The sequence below is a fragment of the Rana temporaria genome, chromosome 8 (genome assembly GCF_905171775.1).
Source record: "Rana temporaria chromosome 8, aRanTem1.1, whole genome shotgun sequence".
Lineage (NCBI taxonomy): Eukaryota > Metazoa > Chordata > Amphibia > Anura > Ranidae > Rana > Rana temporaria.
In genome coordinates, this window is record NC_053496.1 from 15,601,297 (window position 1) to 15,624,451 (window position 23,155).

General features: G+C 45.9%; 1 protein-coding gene across 1 annotated transcript in view; it reads left to right on the plus strand.

The window, feature by feature from the left end:
- Window positions 1-16,554, plus strand: part of LOC120910374 (alpha-1-macroglobulin-like) — a 150,196-nt gene extending 133,642 nt beyond the window's left edge. The window contains exon 34 of the mRNA XM_040322133.1: window positions 16,371-16,554. Within this exon, the coding sequence (XP_040178067.1) occupies window positions 16,371-16,414 (44 nt within the window). The 3' untranslated portion in view covers window positions 16,415-16,554. The remainder of the gene's footprint in view (window positions 1-16,370) is intronic.
- The last annotated feature ends 6,601 nt before the right edge of the window (window positions 16,555-23,155 follow it).

Here is a 23,155-nt window from a genome sequence, read left to right on the forward strand (position 1 = left end):
TAAAAAATGATGTTTTTATGGGTCTTTTCAACCCGATCATTAACCACTTAACCCCCGGACCATATTGCTGGTCAAAGACCAGAGCACTTTTTGGGATTCGGCACTGCGTCGCTTTAACTGACAATTACGCGGTCGTGCGACGTTGCTCACAAACAAAATTGGCATCCTTTTTTTCCCACATATAGAGCTTTCTTTTGGTGGTATTTGATCACCTCTGCGGTTTTTAGTTTTTGCGCTATAAACAAAAATAGAGCGACAATTATGAAAAAATTTATATTTTTTACTTTTTGCTATAATAAATATCCACCAAAAATATATAAAAAAAAAATTTCCTCAGTTTAGGCCGATACGTATTCTTCTACATATTTTTCGTAAAAAAAAATCGCAATAAATGTTTATTGATTGGTTTGCACAAAAGTTAGAGCATTTACAAAATAGGGGGTAGTTTTTTGGCATTTTTATTAATATTTTTTTTTTACTAGTAATGGCAGCGATCAGCGATTATTTTTTCGGTACATTATGGCGGACACTTCGGACACTTTTGACACATTTTTGTGACCATTGGCATCTTTATAGCGATCAGTGCTATAAAAATGCATTGGATTACTATAAAAATACCACTGGCAGGGAAGGGGTTAACACTAGGGGGCGGGGAAGGGGTTAAGTATGTTCCCTGGGTGTGTTCTAACTGTAGGGGGGTGGCCTCACTAGGGGAAATGACTGATCGCTGTTCATACATTCATACGGTCAGGCATTTGTCCCCTGACAGGACCGGGAGCTGTGTGTTTACACACACATCTCCCGGTCCTCGCTCTGTAACGAGCAATCGCGGGTGCCCGACGGCAATCACGCCCGTCGGGCACGCGTACGGGAGTCAGGGACGAGCGGGGCACGCACGCGCCCCTGGTGGCCGCATCGAGAGCCGACGTAGAGCTACGGGCTCTCGCGCAGGGGAGCCGACCTGCCGCCGTATAACTGCGCTGGCTGGTCGGCAAGTAGTTAAAACGGCCTTGCCTACACACAATCATGAAAAAAAAATGCTCTAGCAAAGCACGGTGACGTACAACACGTACGACGGCACTATAAAGGGGAAGTTCCATGCGGATGGCGCCACCCTTGGGGCTGCTTTAGCTGATTCCGTGTTAGTAAAAGACGATTCGCGCTTTTCTGTCTGTTACAGCGTGATGAATGTGCTTACTCCATTACGAACGCTAGTTTTACCAGAACAAGCGCTCCCGTCTCATAACTTGCTTCTGAGCATGCAAGTTTTTTTCATGTCGTTAAAGCCCACACACGATCATTTTTTACAACATAAAAAAACAACAACGTTAAAAACGATGTGAAAAAATAGTAAAAAATGCTCTGGAGCCCACACACGATCGTTTTTAACGACATAAAAAATAAAAACCTAATTTTTTACAATTCGAAAAACGGTTGTGTGTAGAGTAAATTATTTGGTTAGATAAATGTTGCCCGTGTCTCCAAAGAGGAGTTTTCTCTTCTCGTCTCGTACCTGAACAGAAATAAAGGGGAAATCTTAAGCTGTCTTTGTATTCCCCTAATGTTTCCTATTTGTGTGATTTATACTCAAGCCAATTGACCTGTGATCGCTCTGTTACCTAAATTGTACCGTATTTCCACATCCGTGATCAGGTCTGTATTGTTGGTAATCAGTAGATCCAGTAACACTTTTAGCTGGATTCAGGTAGATGTGTGCATTATTACGGCGGCGTAGCGTATCGTATTTACGCTACGCCGCCGTAAGTCAGAGAGGCAAGTGCTGTATTCACAAAGCACTTGCCTCCTAAGTTACGGCGGCGTAGCGTAAATGGGGCCGGCGCGCCTAATTCAAATGAGGATGAGAGGAGCGTGTTATATGTAAACCCGACGTGATTGACGTTTTTTACGAACGGCGCATGCGCCGTCCATGTACATATCCCAGTGTGCATTGCTCCAAAGTACGCCGCAAGGACGTATTGGTTTCGATGTGAACGTAAATTACGTCCAGCCCCATTCACGGACGACTTACGCAAACGACGAAAATTTTTCAAATTTTGACGCGGGAACGACGGCCATACTTGACATTGACTAGGCCAGCTATTTGTTCGACTAACTTTACGCCGGAAAAAGCCATACGTAAACAACGTAAAAAAATGCGCCGGGCACACGTACGTTTCAGAATTGGCGTATCTAGTCATTTGCATATTCTACGCTGAACTCAACGGAAGCGCCACCTAGCGGCCAGCGCAAATATTGCACACTAAGATACGACGGCGTAGGAGACTTACGCCGCTCATATCTTAGCCTAATTTAAGCGTATCTGGTTTCCAGAATATGCTTAAATTTAGGACGGCGTAGATTCCGAGTTACGACGGCGTATCTACCTATACGCCGGCGCAACCCTACGTGAATCCAGCTATTTATTTCTAGTTGGTGTGTCTACCATCTGACCCATGAAATTGTCCTGCAAGACATTGAGGAACTGGCGAGCACGTCGTTGTGTTTTACGTCACCGCGTTCTAACACGATCGGTTATTTGTGTGGGCGCGACGGACCATCAGTCAGCTTCATCGGTTAACCGATGACAACGGTCCTTCAGACCGTTCTCATTGGATGGACTGATTGTGTGTACGAGGCTAGACGAATGTGTGGTTCCTCCACCCAGTCTGTGTCTGTGTAGCACTTCCCCCGGAGGAGCTGCTGGATTGTTTTGGGCGGCATGTTACCTCTATTTCCTCGCCGTCTAGGGTATCAGATGAAAGTTGAGAAAAAGTTCAATGTCCACACTTTAGACTTCTTTTTCTTTGATTTATTTGCTGAACTTGGTAAAAGAATAAAATAAGTAGTTGAAGAGGTGGAAGGGTAACAGGTAGTAGGTTCAGGTGTATAACTTCTGTCCCGAAACACTCCTGCTTCCAGCAACACAGCTTTCGTCGCCACTCTAGCCAGAGCGGGTATTGCACACCCGTATAGGTCCCTCTCACTAGCCGAGCAGCCAGGATGGCGCACAGAAAATTTGGTAAAGTCACAGATGGCGATATGTTCGGTCCAAAATATTGTGATAAGATAGGTGTGTTGCGCTGATAATAACTTATTTCTAAGTACAAAATTACATAAGAAAGAGATCCCCTTGTAACCTAATACAAAGGGGATCACAAGTGCAAATAGACAACAAACCAAATTAATAAATCAACCAGTGAAGTGCTAGGAATAAATCCCTATTGAAACCAGCATACAATCTTCATGGGCAACTGCAGCAAGTCAGTACAACCCCTGTCAGGTGGAAAGATAAACACACCACAGTCCGATATTCATGGGATATTTCAGAGTGTACAGGCTTCACTTCTATATAACTTTTCCCTTCAGGGCAGTGCCGCTCATGTAAAAAAGAAAACACAAATATGGTGCAAATAACGTATGGATAAAGGAAGAAAACCAATTCAATACAGCGATTGCACTCACGGAAGCCTCGATCTCATTAGGCTCTGCTGTAAAGTAATACGAACGCCGCTCAGTGCTTTGACGATCTCCTCAGGTGGATGGTCGCGTCACTCGGCTCCTGATATGTTCGGTCCAAAATCCTCTCAAGACAGGATTCAGCACCAGGATCTCTCCCAGTTAACTTCTTGTGAACTTAGAACGGACAGGCGACCATCATTCAGCCCTTCAGTAATAGTGCGTCCTTCTATGAAGTTCAAGGCCTCCCCTGAGATACCAGCCTCGTGCTCGGTGCTCTCCAAGACAGGTTCTTCATCGAGTGGCTTCCTCCCTCAGGACGGACAGCACAGGACCACTCTGCAAACGTAGACCCAGTCTGACTATCGGGCCTACTTAGTAGATCTCAACCCCGGACCAACGTGGTCCCGGAGCCAGGAACACATGAACACGCACCCCCACACACATAGGGTGGTGGGATGACAGACTCAGGATCGATGACCCCGGGCTAATGGCGTCTGTCCCTTAAGTACTCCTCCCCAGCATGCACAGCGGGACGACCAACCCCCACTGATTGGCTGCCGAAGGGGAACACCCAAAACACCTCGACCTGACTGCTGCCACCCTTGGCCTGGGGTGGTAACGGCACCCCAGACAACAATAGTGGTCACTCACAGTACAGCCATGGCTGGAACAGAGGCTCAAATTTGGAAAAAATCATACAGTCTGAGTCAACTAACTCTCAGACTACCCTCTAAATTTAAAGCAGCGCCGGCTAAAAAGTAACAGGCCGCTACATCTGGATAATTGAAATCCCCCATTATGATAACACTTCCCATTCTTGCTGCTAATCTAACTTGTGATACGAGATCCGACTCCCCCTCCTCCCTTAGGGGTTAGGGGGCCTATAGCATGCTCCCAGTATTATTTTCCCCATCACCCTGTAGAGTTTTATCCCTCTGGAGCTAGAGGGATGAAGCTCCCTTTAGTTATTTCCAATCTCTCACCAGTTGCTTTCCCTCTCTGACCAGCTGCTTCACTTTCTGTCCAGCTACGTTCCCTCTAACTATTTATGTGCTCTCACCAGTTACTTTCTCTCTCTGATCAGCTGCTGTACTTTTTTGCCCAGCTGCATTCATTCTCTAACCAGCTGCTCTAAATTCTGTCCAGATCCTTTCCCCCTTCAACCAACTGCTCTACCTTCTGTCTTGCCATATTCCCTCTCCGACCAGTCGTTCTACTTTCTCTATTTTCCCTCTCTGACCAGCTGTTCTACTTTCTGTCTATCTGCTTTCACTCCCTGACCGCCCTGACATAGTTTCCGCCCAGCTGCTTTCACTCTTTGACCAACTGACGCACTTTATGCCCAGCTGCTTTCACTCTCTGACCAGCTGCTCCACTTACTGTCCAGCTATGCTCCCTCTAGCTATTTACAAGCTCTCACCAGTTGCTTTCTCTCTCTGACCAGCTGCTGTACTTTTTTGCCCAGCTGCATTCATTCTCTAACCAGCTGCTCTAAATTCTGTCCAGATCCTTTCCCCCTTTAACCAACTGCTCTACCTTCTGTCTTGGCATATTCCCTCTCCGACCAGTCGTACTACTTTCTCTATTTTCCCTCACTGACCAGCTGTTCTACTTTCTGTCTATCTGCTTTCACTCTCTGACCACCTGACATAGTTTCCGCCCAGCTGCTTTCACTCTCTGACCAACTGACATTACTTCTGCCCAGCTGCTTTCACTCGCTGACCACCCTGACATAGTGTACGCCCAGCTGCTTTCACTCTCTGACCAACTGACATTACTTCTGCCCAGTTGCTTTCACTCCTTGACCACCCTGACATAGTTTCCGCCCAGCTGCTTTCACTCTCTGACCAACTGATGTACATTCTGCATAGCTGATTTCACTCTATGACCAACTGATGTACTTTCCGCCCAGCATCTTTCACTCTCTGACCAACTAATGTACTGTACTTTCTGCACAGCTGCTTTCACTCTCTGACCAACTAATGTACTGTACTTTCTGCACAGCTGCTTTCACTCTCTGACCAACTGACGTACTTTCCGCCCAGCATCTTTCACTCTCTGACCAGCTGACGTACTTTCCGCCCAGCATCTTTCACTCTCTGACCAACTGGCGTACTTTCTGCCTAGCGGCTTTCACTCTCTGACCAACTGGCGGACTTTCTGCCCAGCTGCTTTCACTCTCTGACTGGCTGCTCCACTTTATGGCCATATCCTATTTAATTGAATTTGTCTAGCTGTGTTTTAACTTAATTTTTCTTTATTATTTTCCAGAAAATAGACATATCTACAGATTTATATGTTTACATAGCTATAGTTTACATTGTCTGGTACAGTTACATTGTATTTCTACATATAGCCAAGCATATTTCATTTAAATTCCTTAATTTACCCCATCCCCTCCCTCTCTTCTCCCCCCTCCCACCCTCCCTATTAATATTATAAATTTATTTATAAAAAAGTAGAGGCAGATATCTTGGTCTAAATTGTCTTTTGTTTGGTTGACAGGGGGTAAAAAAAAAAAAGGGTAAATTGAGAAAGAGCGCGAAAAGAGAGATAAAAAACACAAAAAGGGAGAAAGGGTCTAATCTCAAAGACCTGGAAAGGGAATCCAGCATATCCAAAACTGGAGAGAGCGCTATTAGATTAATTTATCCTTGTCATTCGGCTTTATCATCTACTGGGATAAGAGGGAGTTTGTGATCCCCCTATAGAGACTATCTCTCTACAGATATTCCCATTTCTGTCAGCCAAGGCTCCCACACTCTTCTAAACCTGTTGTAATTTCCTTGCTTAATAAAGGCCACCCTCTCGCACCAAATCAGAGCATTGATGTTTTCAACCCAGTTCTCGACTGTTGGAGGAACATGCGCTTGCCATCTCTGTGCTATTAGCTTCCGAGCTTGGAAGAGGCACCTAAGCACGCTTTCCAATGCTCCTGCAGGGATTCTATGTTCTTCCGTGTCCCCTAGTAGGCAAGTTCTGGCCTCCGGCTCTAAAGAGGTCTTAAAGATTTTATTAATCCTATTTATCACTTCTATCCAATATCTAAAAAGCTTGGGGCATCTCCAGAACATGTGGATAAAATCTCCAGTTGCTTTGCATCTGGGGCATTCATCATTTGCATTCCAGCCTAATACAAACATTTTTTTAGGGGTGTAATAGACCCTGTGCAGTAGAAATAGATGGGACAATCTCTGCGCAGGGGCAATTGACACCAATGTTCCTCTCTGTAAGATTTGGTTCCACTGCTCAGAGGTTAGCAATCCAATGTCTCTTTCCCATCTTTCTCGGCTTTTAGAGACCCCGGTTTGACTTATGGCTTTAGCCCCCAATTTCCCGTACAGTACAGAAATTTGACCTTTTGTAATATTAGTCTGAATCATTTTAAGGAGCTCAGGGGTATGGGTCCTAACCATCGGATGGATCTTAAATTGGGTTTGGAGGGCGTGCCTGACTTGTAAATATTTAAAGAATGTTTTATTTGGTATGTTAAATTCACTCCTCAATTTCGAAAACGTTTTAATTAAGTCTCCCTCATACATGTGTAATACCCGTGTTATCCCCTGATTCTCCCAGATCTTAGGGATTTCAATATCTTTAAGTTCTGTCAAGTTTTCATTGTGCCCAAGGGGGGCATACTCAGTTACACCAGTATATCCCAGCAAAGCTTTAGTAGTTTGCCACACCTTGTTGATTAGCTTTACAGTTGGGCACTGATGGTGAAGTGAGTCTGCCTCCAGGGCTTCTATTAGGATTTTATGTGGGGACCTTAATAGGATTAATCTAAAGTCGTTATTACCCGAATTTTGAATACCACAACCCACCATGTGTTGCAACTGAGATGCCAAAAAATATGTTCTAGGGTGTGGGACCGCCATCCCCCCCTCCTTCACCGGGAGCTGCATAGTCTGCAGTCTAATTCTGGCCTGGCCTCCCTTCCACATTAACTCCCTGAATAATGTTTCCATTCGTTTGAACCATATTTGGTTCACCCAAATTGGAGAGTTGTGGAGAACGTACAGTATCTGGGGTAGCCAGATCATTTTTATCAGGTTGCATCTCCCAGCTACAGAGAGGGGGAAGCGGCCCCAAGCATCCTTCTTTAATCTCAGTCTCAACAATAGTGGAGCTATATTATTGGTGGTGTACTCCTTAACTTCACTAGTGATCCAAACCCCCAAATATTTCAATTTTGTTGATATTTTCAGCTGGGGCATTTCGGCGATTGTCTGAACCCCCAGCGGATCTAATGGGAGTAGGGCCGACTTATCCCAATTCACACTTAGCCCCGAGAATCTTCCAAACTCCTTAATCATTTGGACCACTGTAATCAACGAGCTATCCACATTTCCTATAAAAAACAGGACATCGTCCGCAAAAAGCGATATCTTGTCCTCCTCTGTACCCCTTCTAAATCCTTGTATGTCTTTATTTAATCTGGTTTTGATAGCAAGAGGTTCCATAGCAAGTGCGAACAGAAGCGGTGAAAGGGGACAGCCCTGTCTCGTCCCTCTCTCAAGCTCAAATATATCTGAGACTTCACCGTTGATTTTAATTTTTGCTCGTGGTTCGCTGTATAGGAGTTTGACCCACTTAATAAATGTTGGGCCAAATCCAAAGCTTTCTAATACCTTCCATAGGTATGGCCACTCGATACTATCAAAAGCTTTAGCGGCGTCTAAAGCCAGCAGAGCTCTAGGGCCCTCATTGTCAATGGGAATCTGTATATTTAAGAAGGCTCTTCTGATGTTTTTGCTAGTTGACCTGTTTGGAATGAATCCTGATTGATCAGAGTGGATAAGGCTCTCAATACACCCTTTTAAGCGATCTGCCAGTACTTTGGCAAGGATTTTTGCATCTGTACAGAGCAATGATATTGGGCGGTAGGAAATCGGGTCTAGTTTATCCTTTCCCTCTTTATGGATTACAACAATCGTTGCCTCCATCATGGAGGAGGGAAGCTGCCCTTCTAAAAAAGCACTTTTCAATGTCTGAAGCAATTCTGGTAGCAAAGCTCCACCAAAGCGCCTATAGATCTCTATTGGGAGCCCGTCCGGGCCGGGTGCTTTGTGGCTGGACATCCCCGCTACTGCCCTCTGTAGTTCTTCCAATGTAACTGGAGAGTCCAACTTTTCCCTATCTTTATCTGATAGTGTTGGAGTTGGGATTCCCTGGAAGAAGATTTCCATTCCTTCGTTTCCTCCCCTTGATTTGTAGAGAGATTTATAAAAGCCGTGGAATATTTGTCTTATCTCACTACCGTCCGTAGAGATATCACCTGTTAAGGACCTAATTGCCAAAATATTTGAAGAGGGGGAGTTGGCCCGAGTCAGCAAAGACAAGACTCGCCCCACTTTCTCCCCCTCCCCAAATTGGGTTTGTCTTTGAAATATTCGATGGTTCTCTGCCTTTCTCATAGTAGCCATTTTATAGACCTTCTGTTTGTCGAGCCACTCTCTTTGCCTGCTTGGGGACGGGGTCTCAATATATCTTTGTTCGGCTACCATCACTTCCCTTCTAAGGTCCTCCTCCCATATCCTAGACTCTCTCTGTACCCTTGCCACTCTCTGGATTAGCAAACCCCTCAAATAAGCCTTCAGCGAATCCCAGACCACTCCAGGCTTTGCCGAGCCTGTGTTTATTTCGACATATTCTTTCAAGCTATTTAACAGCTCCTGTGAGTCTCCCAACAGCTCAAGCCAGTATGGACTAATTTTCCACTCTCTTTGAGAGGTGTTCTTACTCCTCCTAATCACTAAGTCCAATGGTGAGTGGTCCGAGATTCCCCTTGGCCCATATTCTATCTTCTCAACCATGCCCAGAGCCAACTCGTTTCCCAAGGCCATGTCGATTCTGGACAAAGTAGCATGGGAGCTAGATAGACAAGAATACTGTCGGATACAAGGATGTCGGGTACGCCAAATGTCCTTTAATCCCATCTCATCCAGAAATTGGGCCAGTCGGCTCCCTTGTTCCATATTTGAATCGTATGTCGAGGGGAATCTGTCATAGGCTCTGTCTAGCACTTCATTATAGTCTCCCACTGCTATTAAGGGAATGTCAGTTTTGTCCAACATAAATTCCACTAATTTCTGTAAGGCATCAAACTTAAATGGGGGGGGGATATAAATATTGGCGATAATATACTGCTTATTTTCAATAGAGCAGGCCAGGAACACATACCGCCCCTGCTCGTCTATCAAACTTCTCTCACATGTAAATGGCACACCTTTCCCCACCATTATGCTCACTCCTCTCGAATATGAGGAGTGTACAGAATGGTAGCGAAACGGGAATTTTCGTAGACCCAGTTGGGTCATCGTGTCCTTGGTCAGGTGTGTCTCCTGTAAGCAGAGTATCCCTGGCCCCCTTCCCTCCATTGAGGCCAGCACCAGTGCTTTCTTAGTGGGGTCCCCTAGCCCTCGTACGTTCCATGATTTAATCCTCAAAGCCATGGACTAAATAAAGTAGTAATGACATAAAATAAGCATAGTATAGAGCAACCAATTTTTTCTCATCCCCTTCTCTCTCCTCTTCCCCATCCCTCTGCCACTTATTAAAACCAAGACCTCTCCTCTCCTCTATGATGACCAAGATACCTCTTTCCCCCAAGATTCCCTCCCACTTTTCCCCTCCCCCTCCCCAATCTCCCCTCCCCCCTGCCCACCTGGGCTTCCCCATAGGGCTTCACCTGTGACCTCACCACCCTCACCTAACCACAACCATCCTCCCATTCTCGCACTTATTCACCTCTCTCCCTCAGCAGAGGAGCGAGAGCCTCTCATCTCCCCCCCCCCATCCCCCTAATCAAATTCAAGTTCCGAGCCTCCATCTCTCAGGGCCGAGAAAGAGAATATCTGCCTCCCCCCCCCCCCCCAAAAAAAAAAAAAAAAAAGGGGGAAAAGGGGGGGGGGGAATAAAGAAAGGAGGAAGGAGAAGAGGGACTCCATGGTTGATCAAATTAGTCCAATTATCGATCAACTTACCCAACCTACATGATTGGAGTCATTAGCGTAATAAGAGTGAGCATAGTACCCCCCCACCCCCGAGTTAGTTGGGTAAACCAATTATCCGTGTGTGTGGTAACTCAGGCAGACTAGAACCTCTAATAATGTATAAATAAGCATAATACAAAAAGTGTCAATAAAGTGTCAATCAATTCAAAGCAACACCCTCTATACCCCAAATGCCCCCCTTCCCCTTACAGAAAAAGACGGGTCCCCCTCCCTCCCCCTCCCCCACCACCTACCCCCTCTCCCTGAAACAAGAAGAGGAAGCCTCAAAGTAGTGGAATATTTAGTGCCATTAATCTTATAGTGCAAGTTTCCTTGTATACCCAATCGAACTATATATATATATATATATATATACATAAAAAAAAATATATATAAAAAATATATATATATATATATATATATATATAAAAAAAAAAAAAAAAATTCAGCTAATTGTCTGTACATATACAGACTTAAAAACTTAAACAGATTAGGATCATTAGCAACTTGCTATATGAACATTGTGTGGCTATATAAATAACAGTAAGTGACAATAAGTACGTATCACGCCCTCCCAAACAAACAAAAAAAAAAAAAAAAAAAAAAGGGGGGGGGGGACCTCCCCCTCCCCTTCCCCTTAAAAAAAAAAAAAAAAAAAAAAAAAAAAACCCACAGAACAGACAAGAAACAAACAAACCTCCCCCCCCCATATAATCAAATAGTGAGTCATTATAGTGTTATTGTTCTACAATGTTATTCTCCTTGTGTAATCAATCAAATTGTGAAACCCCCCCCCCCCACAAAATAGTGAGACTTTATAGTGTTATTCATCTTATAGTGTTTTTTTTTTCTTTTCCTTTCCCCTCTCCTTGTGTAGGCAATCAGGTTGTGAGAGAAAGGGGAAAAGAAAAAAAAAAAAAAAAAAAAGGCATAACTATTACTTAAAAAAAAAAAAAAAAAAAAAGAAAAGAAAAAGGAATGCCCCTCCAAAAAGAAAAAAGGGGGGAGACATATAGTTATGTTGTATTGATGTCTAGAGATCCTTGCTGTTTGTCTCCAGCCATTGTGCCACCTCTACCGGTGAGTTGAAAAAAAAGGTTCGGCCCAAGGCTGTAACCCGTAAACGGGCCGGGTACTGTAAGGCGTAGACCACCTTATGTTGCTGTAGGGTGCGCTTTATTTGCGTAAATTCCGCTCTGCGTTTTTGTAGGTCTGGAGAGAAGTCGGGGTAAAATGAAATTCTTGCTCCGTTGTACGTAATATCTCCTCTTTCCCTGGCTTTTTGTAGAAGAGTGACTTTATCGCCATAGTAGAAGAGCTTAAAAAGTAGTGATCTAGGACGCCCTCCTTCCTGCGGGGGTTTGAAAGGAACTCGATGGGCCCTCTCAATGGAGAAAAAGGGTGAGAAAGTGTCAGGGCCAAAGATTTCCCTGAGCCAGCCCTCAATGAAGGATATAGTGTTGGACCCCTCACTTCGTTCCGGAAGACCAATCACTCGAACGTTATTTCTTCAAAGTCTGTTCTCGATTTCATCTAGTTTGGCTGCTTGTTGATTCGTTTTCTCCTGTAGTTCTCCGAGTTCCTTCTCAAATGGATATAGGGTGTCCTCTACCGTACTAACTCGTTCCTCCAGGGTAGTAACTCGTTCGACAGTCTTGCGCATGTCTTGATGAATTGAAGCAAGTTCATCCCTCAGGCTCTTTAGCTGGTTGTCGAAGCCTACCATGAATTCCTTACAATCATTGACAGCCCGCAGAACATCCTTCAATGTGGGCTCATCTACTGGTTCAGGACTGGGTAGGGTGGTGAGATCTAGTATCGCAGGCGCAGCCAATGCAGATGCATTTCCGTGTGCCCCCCCCCCCCCCAGGTCCCTTAGCGGTCTGGGCCTTAGTCGCGGTTGAGTTTGTGGGGTTAGTTGATTTAAGGACCCCCGACCCCTGACTTTTCCTAGCAGTCGATGCTCCTACAGGGCCCTTAATATGTGTAGCTGATGGCGATAGGCCTCCTTTTATAGGGGATTGCGATTGTACTTGTGGTGCAGGCTGAGAGGGGTGAAAAAAGCGCTCCAGCTTAGCCGCCGCAGCCTGACTACCCTTCTCTTTCCCCTTAGTGGATCGTGTGTTAGGGGCCCCCTCTAAGTGTTGCTGGTCCTCAGACCCGCGTTTATTGGTCATGGTGAACATGGGGATAGGAGGAAAAAAGGAAGCCACAAAGAGAGATGGCTCACCAGTGGTGGGACAAAAAAAAAAAAAAGGGGGGGGGGTGGATCTACTAGCAGCGCCTCAATACTATCGGTACTGTCAGGGACCCCCTATCCTAGCAGTCTATGATAGTCCATATAGGAGCGCAATCTCCTTTTGGGGTTAAAGCGGGGGTTCACCCTATCGACGGGAAAAAAATTTTTTTTTTTTATTTTACCTTAAAATCAGGCATTGTAGCGCGAGCTACAGTATGCCTGTCCCGAATTTTTTACCCCCGTACTCACCTTGTAGTCGTCCATCGAAGATACCGGGGAATGGGCGTGCCTCTGGAGACGGAGGATGATTGACGGCCGGCTCTGGCGCGTCACGCTTCTCCGGAAATAGCCGAAATAGGCTTGGTCTTCACGACGCGTGCGCATAGCCTGTGCGCAGGCGCCGTGAAGAGCCGAGACCTACTCCGGCTGTCTTCGGGGAGAGTGACGTGCCAGGGCCGGCCGTCAATCATCCTCCCTCTCCATAGGCACGCCCATTCCCCGCGGGAGCCGAAATCTACGATGGACGACTACAAGGTGAGTACGGGGTTAAAAAAATCGGGACAGGCATACTGTAGCTCGCGCTACAATGCCTGTCTCGATGGTAACATCATGGGATTGTGGGTGAACTACCGCTTTAAGTAGCCTGCAGATTATATAAGTTTATGGTTCTTGTGTTATAGCATGTGTCCCATATACGTTAACCATCACTCTTTGCAAGTAAGAAAAGCAGTAAATATTTGTAGGTTTTTAAATCCACTCCTCCCTTTTCTCTCCCCCTTTCTACGGATCACAGTCTATTAAGAGTAGAGGTAACACAGATAACACTGGGATTCAGCAAAGTCTCAGATGCCAGAGAATAGAGCAGCCACCAGGGGCCTTAAATGGCTATATCTGCATATTGAAGCAGTCTCCTTACCGGTATCTCCGTTAACAGTGTCCCGGTCCTGTATAGTCCCCTCTATCCCCTCCGGTTGCACCTCTGATGGGGCCCGTCGCTACCATCCAGCTCTCCAGTCTGTCTCTCCAGCTCTAGCCAGCGTGTCAGCGTGTCAGCCAGACCCCCCTCGCAGGATCCCGTAATCTCGCGATATCTCGGGTGCGGCGTCGAGGAAGCTCTGGTTCCACCCTCCTCTCATGCAGAGTGCGATGCGATCCGGCCAAGCAAATCAACGGGCGCGCAGCCAGTAGGCAGCCGGGAGACCCTCTCGCCGTCCGTTATCCAGCTAGGGTGACCACATTTCCAAATTGCCATTCAGGGACACCCCCCCCCCCCTAAAAAATATATGTTTTTTTACATATTTTTTTGCGTACTTTGGGGGCAGGGGCGTATCATGAAATCAGCGGGCCCGTGTGCAAGATCAAAAGAGGGCCCTAGGCCCCATCAAATGCTGCCACTGTGCCCCATCAAATGCAGCCACTTGTGCCCCATCAAATGCAGCCACTTGTGCCCCATCAAATGCAGCCACTTGTGCCCAATCAAATGCAGCCACTTGTGCCCAATCAAATGCAGCCACTTGTGCCCAATCTAATGCAGCCACTTGTGCCCAATCTAATGCCGCCACTGTTCCCATCAAATGCCGCCACTGTTCCCATCAAATGCCGCCACTGTTCCCATCAAATGCAGCCACTGTTCCCATCAAATGCCGCCACTGTTCCCATCAAATGCCGCTACTGTTCCCATCAAATGCCGCCACTGTTCCCATCAAATGCCGCCACTGTTCCCATCAAATGCCGCCACTGTTCCCCATCAAATGCTGCCACTGTTCCCATCAAATGCAGCCACTGTTCCCATCAAATGCAGCCACTGTTCCCATCAAATGCCGCCACTGTTCCCCATCAAATGCCGCCACTGTTCCCCATCAAATGCCACTACTGTGCCCCATCAAATGCTGCCACTGTTCCCATCAAATGCAGCCACTGTTCCCATCAAATGCCGCCACTGTTCCCATCAAATGTAGCTACTGTTCCCATCAAATGCAGCCACTGTTCCCATCAAATGCAGCCACTGTTCCCATCAAATGCAGCCACTGTTCCCATCAAATGCCACTACTGTGCCCCATCTGATGCTGCCAGTGTGCCGATCAATTGTCGCTACTGTGCCCCATCAAATGCTGCCAATGTGCCCATCAATTGCTGCTACTGTGCCTATCAGATGCTGCCAGTGTGCCTATCAATTGCCGCTACTGTGCCCATCAGATCATATGCTGCCAGTGTGTTGATTAATTGTAACTACTGTGCCCCATCAACTGCTGCCAGTGTGCCCATGAATTGTCGCTACTGTGCCTCCATCAGATGCCGCAAGTGTGCCCATGAATTGTCGCTACTATGCCCCATCAAATGCCAGTGTGCCCATATTTAAATTGTCGCTACTGTGCCCCATCAAATGCCAGTGTGCCCATATTTAAATTGTCGCTACTGTGCCCCATCAAATGCCAGTGTGCCCATATTTAAATTGTCGCTACTGTGCCCCATCAGATGCTGCCAGCCAGTGTAATTTGACCCTTTTTGCTCACCTTTTAATACGATTTGGAGTGACCCCTCGTCTGGTGGTGGTGGAGCAGGGCAGTCTTCAGCCAGCCGGCTGGTCTTCTCTTCTGGTTCCGAACTTCGGGCCGCTCGGGCGGGAGGAGGAGGAGCCGGCATGGGCCCTGGAGGAGGTCAGACTGTCTGAGATGTCGCGGGCGGCGGGCCTGAAATTCGCTGCAGTGCAGGCAGCGGCGGGAGGTCGGGACGGACCGAATCCAGCTGGTGCTGAGCAGCCGAGGTCACTCACTGTCGCTGCTGGCCTGCGCTGGGCAGTGGGCTGGAGCGGGCTAGGAAGAGGTCGGAGGGCTTGGTCGTCTGCGCCGCGGTGGTAGGTGAGTGACTCACTTGTCTGACTCAGTCTGACCGTGTCCTGACGATGCTGAGCTGCTCTCTCTGCTGCGCTGCAAGAACCGCGGCTGGAGGAGGAGGAGAAGAGGAGGAGGTGGGGGTGGAGTCGGAGCCTCAGAGAGAGGGACACGGTGATGTCACTGGTTGCTACAAGCGGGGCGGCCCTAGCAACCAGTGATTTCAAACAGCGGCACTGCGGTAGTGAGTGTGGCAGGCTGGCAGGCAGTCCATGTTTGATTCCGGGACGAACTATTGTCCCGCATTGAAGGCTCCCGGGACACGGGACAAAAAGTTAAATTACGGGACGATCCCGGGCAAACCGGGACACGTGGTCACCCTATATCCAGCAGCCCCGACACAGCTCGACACTCCTCCTTCAGCCCTGGTCAGTCAAAGAGGCGGGAGGCAGAGGCAGATCTCAAGGATCTTTTAGGATGGCAAGCTCTGTGGGCAAGGATCCATTGTTAGGTGCAGTGGTTCTCACATGGGGACGGGGAGGTGCAGAGGCTCTCACACCCTCATGCTTCCATCTCTCTCACTCTCTCTCCCTCACTCCCTCTTGCATCCGGTCACGCCCCGCTCCGCTATGACTCCTCATCGCTCTGCAGCGTGTCGCCCTCCCCTCTCTAGCTGTGTTTTACCTTCTTTTTATCCAAGTAAATTAGTTTTTGATTGAATTGTTGTATTACTCTCAGGAAACAAACTTTTATTGTTATCTCCGAATAAAGGATTAACTCTTTCTTATTACTCTAAATGTACCTTTAAATTATATTACCTAACAAGAAATCTGTTTCTTTCTTCAGATGAATACGCCATTGTGGACTATCGCTCACCCTGTACCTGGTGAGAGCAGACGGCTGTTCTGTCATTTTTGTCTCTCTTCTCTCTGCTATCAATATTTCTATAAAATTTTCTACAGAGTGTCAGTTGTATGTATATGTATGTAGGGTTATGTACAGCGGCGGCTGGTGCTCCATCGGTCGAGGGAGGGGGGGGGAGGGCCAGATGGACCTGACTCACCCATCCCCCCCCCATCGATCCAGCCTGCACCGCAACCCCACACAATCCACCCACCCCCCCCTGTCACCAGTCACTGATCCTGTGCTGACAGGCGGCAGTGGCGGCTTCCCTCCTCAGCCTCTCTTCTTTAGCAGGGCAGTGGTGGTCTTGGAGGTGTGTTTGGGGTCGTTATCATGTTGAAATACTGCCCTGCGGCCCAGTCTCTGAAGAGAGGGGATCATGCTCTGCTTCAGTATGTCACAGTACATGTTGGGATTCATGGTTCCCTCAATGATCTGTAGCTCCCCAGTGCCGGCAGCACTCATGCAGCCCCAGACCATGACACTCCCACCACCATGCTTCACTGTAGGCAAGACACACTTGTCTTTGTCCTCCTCCCCTGGTTGCCACCACACACGCCTGACACCATCTGACACCAAATAAATTTATTTTGGTCTCATCAGACCACAGGACATGGTTCCAGTAATCCAGTAAAGCTACGAGTAAGCATCACATGATGCGAAACATGTCAGCTCTTTTTTCCTAGTCCACTTCTTGTTTGACTGCATGAATTTTGGCTGTTTTTTCCATAAGAATTTTTGTTGTTTTTTCATGTTTTGAATAAAGACATCGTTTTTTAAAGAGTGCGGCGATCCAGGATTTTTTCTTTCATCCCATGCTAATTGAGCACAGCCAGCACCCTTTTGGTTTGTTGGGACGGAAGCAATGGGGACTAATTGTTTTATAGAGCGGTATACTTTTCTTCAATCCATGTCCTTAATCAGAAAACTGTGTGCAGGCTTTCTTGTGCATCATCTTTAGAAGAGGCTTCCTTCTGGGACGACAGCCATGCAGACCAATTTGATGCAGTGTGCAGCGTATGGTCTGAGCCCTGACAGGCTGACCCCCCACCCCTTCAACCTCTGCAGCAATGCTGGCCGCACTCATACCTCTATATCCCAAAGACAACCTCTGGATATGACGCTGAGCACGTGCACTCAACTTCTTTGGTTGACCATGGCGAGGCCTGTTCCGAGTGAACCTCTCCTCGTTAACAGATATACGGTCTTGGCCACCATGATGCAGCTCAGTTTCAGGGTCTTGGCAAACTTCCTATAGCCTAGGCCATCTTTATGTAGAGCAACAATTCTTATTTTCAGATCCTCAGAGTGTTCTTTGCCATGAGGTGCCATGTTGAACTTCCAGTGACCGGTATGAGAGAGTGAGAGCGATAACACCAAATTGAACACACCTGCTCCCCATTCACACCTGAGACTTTGTAACACTAGCGAGTCACATGACACCGGGAGGGAAAATAATGAATTGAGCCCAATTTGGACATTTTCACTTAGGGGTGTATTCACTTTTGTTGCCAGCGGTTTAGACATTAATGGCTGTGTGTTGAGTTATTTTGATGGGACAGCAAATGTACACTGTTATACAAGCTGTACACTCACTACACAACATTGTAGCAAAGTGTAATTTTTTCAGTGTTGTCACATGAAAAGATAGAATAAAATATTTACAAAAATGTGAGGGGTGTACTTACTTTTATGAGATACTGTTTATAAACACACACACACACACACACACACACACACACACTCATATATATATATATATATATATATATATATATATATATATATATATATATATATATATATATATACCTACATACACATATATAAACACACACACATACATATACACCTATATACACATACATATATAAACACACACGTTTTTATATATATATATATATATATATATATATATATATATATATATATATATATATATATATATATATATATGGATATATATGTATACATACATACATACGTACATACATACATACATATATAAATATAAGTACACATACATATATATAAAATAAAACATGCATACATGTATACGTGCCAATTTACAGTTGAGCTGGGGATCGGGAGTTCATTCTTATGTGACAGCCCTTCTCTATCAGGATGCCACGACACCCCTGGCAAACTGAAGCGGCACACCAGGGTGCTGCAGAGCCCTGGTTGAAAAGGGCTGCTCTACAGTATGAGTCTGGCCAGCCTTGATTGGTGCTGTGCCTGTCACATGACAGGAGGGGAGTTCAAATTCAATTATAAATATCAAATAACTGTTTTCCAGCTCCTTATAAATCTTTATTGAACAACAAATGTGTACTTCATTTATCCCTGTGTATACACCCACATGTGTGACTTTACAGTGATATGGGCTGCACAGATAAGAAAAAGGAGAAAATGAAAAGCTTAGAAGGGAACTGAAACTGGAGCATGCTCAGTAGATCACAACAGCTGATCTACACAATCTTAGCCTGCAGTGGGTACACAGAGAAGATGGGAGGGGCAGATGAAGGGAGGATCAACCTCCGGAGACGGGCTTTGTGTATCCATTGATGGCTTAGCCACGCCCCCTTCACAGGCTTAGATTGACAGCAGCTTTCTCCATGTCTAGTGAAGAGAGTGAATGTCTACAGCAAGGCCAATTCTTGCTTTCATCAAGAGTACCTCTAGAAGGTTACGGTGTGAGGGTACCACCAACACCAAAAGACCAACTTTTCCACAACTGTTTGACAAGGGCATCAAATTATTATTTTTTTACAGCAAGGCTAATTCTTGTTTTCATCAGGAGTACTTCTAGAGGGGAACTGTGTGAAGGCACCACCAACACCCGGCGTATCTTCTTTCTGTATTCAGAAAGCAAGATACCCCGAAATTAGGCTAAGATCCGACTGGCGTAAGTCTCTTACGCCGTCGTATCTTAGGGTGCATATTTATGCTGGCCGCTAGGTGGCGTTTCCGTCGTTTTTGGCGTAGAATATGCAAATGACCTAGATACGCCGATTCACAAACGTACGTGCGCCCGGCGGAATTTTTTACGTCGTTTGCGTAAGGCTTTTTCCGGCGTAACGTTGCATACGCAATGTTAAGTATGGACGTCGTTCCCGCGTCAAATTTTGAATTGTTTACGTCGTTTGCGTAAGTCGTCCGTGAATGGGGCTGGACGTAATTTACGTTCACGTCGAAACCAATACGTCCTTGCGGCGTACTTTGGAGCAATGCACACTGGGATATGTCCACGGACGGCGCATGCGCCGTTCGTAAAAACCGACAATCACGTCGGGCCACCACCCATTTACATAAAACACGCCCCTCTCATCCTCATTTAAATTAGGCGCGCTTACGCCGGCCCATTTACGCTACGCCGCCGTAACTTAGGAGGCAAGTGCTTTGTGAATACAGCACTTGCCTCTCTGATTTACGGCGGCGTAGCGTAAATACGATACACTACGCCGCCGTAACAATGCGCCCGGCTACCTGAATCTAGCCCCAATTTTTCTACACCTTCTATCCAAAGTCTGCAAAAGAGACACCAGACTTTATCTAAAAAACTAAAATTGTTAATCTTGGCCTGAGTGAACTATAAGGCTGGGTTCACACTACGGTCTTCCCGTCCGTCAGCCGCATACGATTTATATGAAAAAACGTATGCGGCTGAAACGGACGGGAACGTATGGCACCGCACATATGTGCGTTTTCCATTAACATTAATGTTAAAGGAAAACGTATGCGGTTGCCATACTGTTTTAAAAACGACCGCAAAACCGTGGTTGAACACGGTTTTGCGTACGTTTAAAAAACGTTTTGCCAGCAAATCGTACGCACCCGGATGCATCCGAGTGCATACGATTTGCAATGCATTGTCTATCTCTACGTTTTCCCGTCCGGGCCCGTACGTTTTCAATACTGAAATCGTATGCGGCTGACGGACGGGAAAACCGTAGTGTGAACCCAGCCTAATTTAGACTTGCTTACTGTGGTGGGAGACTATGTTATTTCCATCCAAAGTCTGCCAGAGACACCAAAATGTATCCCCAAATAATCTCTAATCCTGTTCCGAGTGCACTAAATTGTGGCCCCAAGCCGTTGTTTACTAAATAAGGAAAGCTTGCAGTGAAAATAAATTCAAATGTCTTTTTTATTTTTCTTTATAAATGTCAGTTTTGCTGCAGCATGTTTTATACATGGTACAGATGTGCCAATTTAAAGGCAGAACAAGTGCATCCCTAGGCACTATTAAAGGAATTTTTCATTTTTATTGGTTCCCTTTAAGAATCATTAAAATTACTGCTCCTTTAAAAACAATCTTTTAAAAAAAAAAAATTGCATTGGTATATGTCCCCATACCTGGGTCCCCATACCCTTTCTGTGGCCAAAAACTTGTATATAAGCCTTCAAAATAGGGACTTTTGATTTTTCAAGCTTCGGTACCATAGACTTTTATAGGGTTTGTGATTCGTTGTCCTAAATTCTGCGATGTTCAAGAGTTCTGGAGCGGACCGAACGGGGGGGGGTGTTCGGCCCATCTATACTGGTAGGCGACTGATAGTGAAGAAGCAGCAGATTAAAAAAGACATCTATAGAGTGACATTTTTGCAAGTTCTGCTTTTCAAAACAGCTCAAGCTCCATCAGATTGGATGGAGAGCGTCTGTGAACAGCAATTTTCATGTCTTGCCACAGATTCTCAATGTGAAGGTGAACCTCCGCCCCAGTCTCAAGACTTTTGCAGACTCTAACAGGCTTTCTTCTAAGATTGCCCTGTATTTGGCTCCATCCATCTCCCCATCAACTCTGACCAACTTCCCTGTCCCTGCTGAAGAAAAACATCCCCACAACATGATTCTGCCACCACCATGTTTCACGGTGGGGATGGTGTGTTCAGGGTGATGTGCAGTGTTAGTTTTCTTCCACACATATAGGTAGATTCAAGTAGAGTTAGGCCGGCGTATGAGTAGATACGCCGACCTAACTCAGAATCTATGCCGACTTATGTTTAAGTGTATTCTCAAACAGAGATACACTTAAACATATCTAAGATACGACGGCTTGCGCGGTCCTATCATAGGTTGCAATATTGAGGCTGGCCGCTAGGTGGCGCTTCCATTGTGGTCGGCGTAGAATATGTAAATTAGTAGATACGCCGATTCACGAACGTACGACCGGCCGACACAGTACATTTATGCCGTTTCCGTAACGCATTATCAGGCCTAAAGTTATTCCATCAAATAGTTGGAATAATAATGTTAAAGTATGGCCGCTTCGAAATTCGAAAATTTTACGTTGTTTGCGTAAGTCGTCCGTGAATAGGGATTTACGTCGTTTACGTCCACGTCTAAATCAATAGGCCCGTGCGGCGGACTTAGCCGCAATGCACAGTGGGAAATGTAGGCGCATGCGCAGTTGAAAAAAAACATCAATCACATCGGGTCAAGCCTCATTAACATAAAACACGCCCCCTCAGACAGATTTGAATTAGGCGCCCTTACGCCCGCCCGATTTAGGCTACACCGCCGTAACTTAGCAGGCAAGTACTTTGATAATCAAGTACTTGCCTCGCTAACTTACGGCGGCATAGCCTAAACACGCTAAGCTACGCCGCCGCAAAGTTGGGCCAATCTCTATGAATCTACCTAATAGCGTTTTGCTTTTAGGCCAAAAAGAAAAATGTTGGTCTCATCTGACCAGAGCACCTTCTGTGATGGAAGTACTAAAATTCCTATTTTGTGTTATGAGTAGAACCACTGAAATGTTTTTCTATTCTTATATTGTTTTTGTTTGTTTATCTATATATGATATATACATATGCATGTGTGAAAAATATTTATCACAATAGTGTTATATTCCTTAAGAAGTTATGTCAGATATAATGTTTTAAAGTTACAACTTAAAATGGAGGACTAAAATTAAAACCAGCTGTCATCCCCCCTCGCACCTCATTCCAAAGCCCTCCCCATCAAGTGAAGTCCCTGAAAGGTTGGGGATGGACCCCTGTACATGGACATTCCACAAGGAACTCTTACACGTGGACTGTTTGTGCCATGAAAGCTCCATACCATATATGGACTTGCAAGAAGAACGTGTGCAGTACAGACGTCACCAGGGGTGTGTAATAAGGGATTGAACTGTATAGACTGAACCAATCTGTATGCTTATGTTTGTGATGTCATGGTGTTAATTAAAGGAGCTGCACAGGCTCCACCTCTTTCTCTTGAGGCTGAACGCTGGAAAGGTGAAGATGTAGACTGTTTTCTCTCTCCTCTCTGGTCTGCATGTTTCACTATTATGATATGGGTCAAACGGCAGAAATGGGTTTCTCCCTGAGAATTGTGTCAGGGGTCAATCCTTATCACTTCTTCCACATGTTTGCTGTGTCCCCCACATGGCTTCTCACAAACTGCAAATGGAACTTGTTATGGCTTTCTGCCAACAATGTCTTTCTTCTTGTCACTCTTCCATAAAGGGCAGATTTGTGGAGAACACAACTAATAGTTGTCCTGTGGACAGATTCTCCCACCTGAGCTGTGGATCTCTGCAGCTCCTCAAGAGTTACATTGGGCCTCTTGGGTGCTTCTCTGATGAATGCTCTCCTTTAGGTGGACGGCCATGTCTTTGTAGGTTTACAGTTCTGCCATACTCTTTCCATTTTCGGAGGATGGATTAAACAGAGCCTTGTGAGATGTTCAAAGCTAGGGATATTTTTTTTATAACCTAACCCTGC